Consider the following 4,971-nt stretch of genomic DNA (forward strand, 5'->3'; position numbering starts at 1 on the left):
TGTGTGTGTGTGTGTGTGTGTGTGTGTGTGTGTGTGTGTGTGTGTGTAATAACACTCCTATTTTTGCAATTCAAGATAGTCACTGTTGGGCTGGAGTACAGGAAAATGTTGACTGCCCTGGGTTTGATGCCAGGTACTACAAAAAACAAAATTAAAAAGATAACCAATCACTCTTGTGATAGTATTTCCATTACAGGCTTATTCAAAGCAAGTACAATCAGAAAGACTAGGTATAGCGAAGCGTGGTGGCTCACACCTTCAATCCCAGCACACAGGCTTGGTCTACAGAGCTAGATGTAGGACAAGCAAGGCTATACAAAGAAACCCCTGCTCAAAGAACCAAAAAACCAAACCAAAAGAAAAAACAAAGAAAAAACCCAACCAACCAAACCAAATACCACCAAGGGGGTGGGGTAGATTAGGCATCGTGTTCTCAATAGGAATCTCTAATTTCAATTCACAGAGTACTCCTTGAAATAGCTACCATTAAATGTGAAAGTGTCTCACTAGTCTCAGATCAAAGGAAGCGTTCCTAGAAATGACCCAATGGTTCTCCTTTACTACAGTGACTTGAGTCACCCCTTATCTAAAACTTTTTGTAGACATCACATATTTCCAGCATATTAACTTATTTTTCTCAAGAACATACTTTATTTCCATTGTTAGCTAATACAAAATAGATAAAAATGAAATCTATTTTGAAGAGGGGGAAATGGATATACAGAATATTACTGTCAAATATTGGGAACACATTTTAGCACCATACCAGCTGCACATTTTAAAGGGTTTGAACATAAGGCCAGTTACTTGTGGAAGGTTAAGTACAATGATTGAAAGCAGAAGAGTATTAGGCAGGAAAGGCTGAGATCCGGAAAATGATGCAAAGTTAAGGGCAGGCAACTTCTCCTGTATATTTTCCAGTCACTCCCAGAAACAAACATGTAACACCACGCAACCTCAACCCAGGAGGAGAATATGTATTTTATTCGTTATACTTACTAGACTCTGAAGACATTACAATATTAATAGGCTCTGTGTATCTAAGGTCCTATCTGAGTTATTCTTAAGTCTGAGAAAACAAGCTAACACTTGCAATGTCACAGAAGGAAGACTGACTCACAGGTCTTGGAGTGACATGTGGGACTGAATCGCACAGCTGGCAAGCCTAGATTACAACCTACCATTGATGGCTAAACAAGAATCTAATCTTCTCTCAGTCACTGTCACAAGCCATAAAAAACTTTGTGAAGCTAAGCCAGCAATGTCTTGAAGCAAAAAGTGAAGCTTTTCAGAAGAAAAGGAAGTTTGTTGTCTAGATGTAATTTGAGACAAGGGTGAATTCATTTTTGGCTTAGCTCCAGTGTGACTCTTTGGAGAATCAAACAGGAAATCCATAAAACTTCAAGTATTTGACCATAAACAGAATATGTTTCTGCAAACTGTAGAAGTATTATTACAGTGATTCCCAAACCAGTTTATAAAAAAAAAAAAAAAAAAAAAAATCCCAGAAAAGCAACTTGAAAATAAGTATATAGTAGCCTCAGCCTAAAATTACATAATGGGAACTGTGGGTGGAACACCAAAATGACCACTAGTATGTACTGAGTTCAAGAAATACAGAAAGCTAAACACCTGTGTGAGTGTTTTCAGACTCATTGATTTAGGAATTAGTGTGCAGGGTCTTCCTCATAGTCTGAAGGAAAGGGAGAACAAGGTGGGTGATTCTTCTGTACTTGCAAATGTAGCTCTAAGATGCCTGGCACAGGTACTTCTAGCTCTTCTGCTCCTTTGCCTTCCCACTATGTTTCTAAGAATCCCACAAAAGAAATTCAGAAATACCTTTCGGTCCAAGGGGTTTTTCAGCCACATCTGAAAAATAAAGGATTGGCAAGCAAACCAGAAGAAATCTGCAGAGGCCTTTTGTGTTTCTCTAAGCCCAACTCACCTCACCGTTATCCTTGTCAACGCTGTGAGACTCGTCCAGAATCCTGTCTACTTCAACGTAATCTGGGTTGAAGGGCTCTTCATCCTGTGCAATTACAAAACCAAGTAATAGGGCAGGAAAAGCACTGTCAGTAAATTACTTATACTTCTACTTTATATTTCTAAGAATTAAAAAACAAAAAGGGCATCGTGTATTGACATAGCATCAAAATCTATAAACCTATTTTTTTACCTATTACCAGGGACGTCTCTTCTTGCTAACACACACTACTGTCTCCATACATGTTCTGGATTCCTTCTGGCCTTCTTAGTATTCTCTGTCTGTTGACCCAGTGCCCAGAGCATACAATCTTGCTCTATTATGGTTCATAAAGCAAACAAACACCTCTTCCTGACTCTGGATCACTCCGAAACTGTTTTTCTGCTCTGTTTCATATCTAAGCTTTTCCACCTCTGCTTCATCTCTTTTCACTTTTCCTTCTGCTTAAATACTAAAATTAAAAGTCAAAGTCACAAATAACTTCTAAACTGTTAAATTTAACAGACACATTTCTTTCCTTATGTAGCTTCAACGTCTAATTGGCAGTGACCCTAGATATAAAAAAATTAAAGTTCCTTTATTACTGTTTCTACCAATACATTAGAAATTTGATTTTCAAAAGTTTTCTCAGGCCAGACGTGATAGTACATGACTGTAATCCCAGCGCTCAGGGGAGGCAGAGGCAGACAGATTTCTGTGAGTTTGAGGCTATCCTGGTCTACAAAGTGAGTCCAGGATAGCCAAGGCTACACAGCGAAACCCTATCTAGAAATTTTTAAGTTCTCTCAGACTGGAAATGAAGTTCAGTTGGTATCTAGAAGGCCCTGGGTCCCACCCCCAGTACACAGAAAGTATGTGTGGGGGTGCAATGTCTATGATCCTAGCACTCAGAGGTAAAGACAACACTGCAGGACAGAGGATCAGAAGCTTAAGTCTTAGTGGTTTGTGAATCAGCTTGGGCTACATGAGACTGTCTCATAAAAAAACCAAACCAACCAAACAAGAAACAAAAATGCTGTTCCTCTTAGTGAGATAGTCACTAGTATCTAAAGAGTCTATTGATAGCTAAAGACCAGTATTAGAAGAAGAGAACCTGGTGAGGATCAGGCTGCTTTATCATCCCTCCTTAAAATACTCCACCCCTACTGACTTATCACAATCTCACAGTCCTGAACTTTACAGAAATTAACAGGCCATAATTAAACCCGGGAACACAAAAGCATAGCACCAATTAAATAATCAAAATTAAAACTCTATACTCATATACACAAACCAAGCAGGTCTTTGCAGAGGCTGACAGCCTGGTAATTAATTTGTACTAGGAAACAAAAGGAAAGCCATATGATGGTACAGACTTTGTAATACCACCATTTGAGAGGTAAAGGCAGAAAGGTAAGTCTGAGGACAGCCTGAATTATACAGTGAGACCGTGTTGTCTCAGAAAGAAAAAAAAGAAAGAATAATCAATGCTATGCTAATTACCTCATGGAAGAAGTGCCGCATCTGAGCCATTTTGGTTTTGAACCGCTTTAATTTCTGATGGATCCTCTTATCCTTCTCCAGCTGGGAGATAGTTGCCCATTCACAGTGCAGATAGGAGCTACAGTAGGTGGAAACAGCCAGTCATGCAGTGACAACAGGACCCTGGCACTACAACACTGGGGATCTAGGGAAGCCAGCAACAGCGGGACAAATGTGTGCTTTAATAGGAGACAGCTTGGGTCAGCGTTCCTTAAATGTGCACAAAAACTACCTGTTCTGGGGTAACTTAGACACCCACACTTCCAACCTGCACCCAGGCAATGCTAATTCTGTTGGTTCCCAAACTATAGTTCAGAGTAATTAAGGCAGAGAAGAGGACAAGGGATTTGATCAGAAATTGCTCTCACCCTCCTTTCGTTCTTACAAAGAAACAGTCATTTCAATTCCTGAAATTTTCTGACTAGCACTTGGAAAAAAGTAATTAAAAAAAAAAAAAAAAAAGTCTCCAGGGGAGGGCCTTCCATAGCCTCTAGGTTTAGGGAAGGCAGTAGTCTCCACGGAAGGCCTTCCACAGTCAATGGAGTTTAAGGTGAGCAATAGTTTCCAAAAGAGACCCTTAAATAGCCTATAGATTTAGGGTGAGCAGCTCTGAGTGCATGGAACTTACTAGTTCTTGTACTTGACAAAGAATTCCTCGGCCTCAGTGTACTGTCCAGAAGGAAGCTGAGAAGAAATACAGAAATCATAGTCATATATTTACCAAACACATCTTTTAATTTCACCCACACATGGCTAAATGTCATCCTAATGTTTCCTGAATATTTCATTGATCAAGGAACTAATCTAGCACGAGAGGTGTAAGAGCTGAAAAAGTAAGCTTTTATGTGGTGAAAGAAGAGATGGTAAGAGAGTTTTCTAGATGGCTTTCATACACAATCTCTTTTTTAGGAGTGGTGGTGGCTCCTAGGAGGAGTGGAACTCACTCTGTAGTTCAGACTGGCTCTCAACTCAGAGATTCACCTGCTCTGCCTCCCAGGTGCTGGGATTAAAGGCACATGCCACCACTGACTAGCTCTTATACCATCTCCTACAACTATACCCTAGCAATATATTGTCATTCAAAGGTACTCATTAAATAAAGCTTCTGATGTAGCTTAGTAATAGAGAATCCCAATCACAGGAAAAAAAAAAAAAAAAAAAAAAAGGTTTAAAAGTAAAAACTATGTATTTATGAATTCAGCATTAAAGATGCCATGAATAACACTGAAGATAGGCCTCACCTCTTTCTTCACAACTCGCATGGAAAGCACTTTGTCCACAATAGCTGCATCTTCTTCACTGGGATTCTCCTGTAGGAAAAGATGCTGTCAGTCAACTAATGGTTGAAAGAACAAAACTGGGTATGGTATTTCAAGCCAGTAATCTTTGCACTCCATGCATGTGCATGTGCACATGCAAACACACACACACACACACACACACACACACACACACACACACACACA

General features: G+C 39.6%; 1 protein-coding gene across 3 annotated transcripts in view; it reads right to left on the bottom strand.

Moving 5' to 3' along the window:
- The window catches only part of Chd8 (chromodomain helicase DNA binding protein 8), a 69,319-nt gene that overhangs the window by 27,220 nt on the left and 37,128 nt on the right, over nucleotides 1-4,971 (bottom strand). For all 3 annotated transcript variants that reach the window (XM_055621634.1, XM_055621635.1, XM_055621633.1), the window contains exons 7-10: nucleotides 4,747-4,815; nucleotides 4,134-4,189; nucleotides 3,467-3,584; nucleotides 1,946-2,029 (exon numbers count right to left, since the gene is read on the bottom strand). In XM_055621634.1, coding sequence (XP_055477609.1) covers nucleotides 1,946-2,029; nucleotides 3,467-3,584; nucleotides 4,134-4,189; nucleotides 4,747-4,815 — 327 coding nt within the window. The remainder of the gene's footprint in view (nucleotides 1-1,945; nucleotides 2,030-3,466; nucleotides 3,585-4,133; nucleotides 4,190-4,746; nucleotides 4,816-4,971) is intronic.

Source organism: Psammomys obesus, unplaced genomic scaffold (assembly GCF_907164565.1).
Source record: "Psammomys obesus unplaced genomic scaffold, mPsaObe1.curated_primary_1811, whole genome shotgun sequence".
In the NCBI taxonomy this organism is placed as follows: domain Eukaryota; kingdom Metazoa; phylum Chordata; class Mammalia; order Rodentia; family Muridae; genus Psammomys; species Psammomys obesus.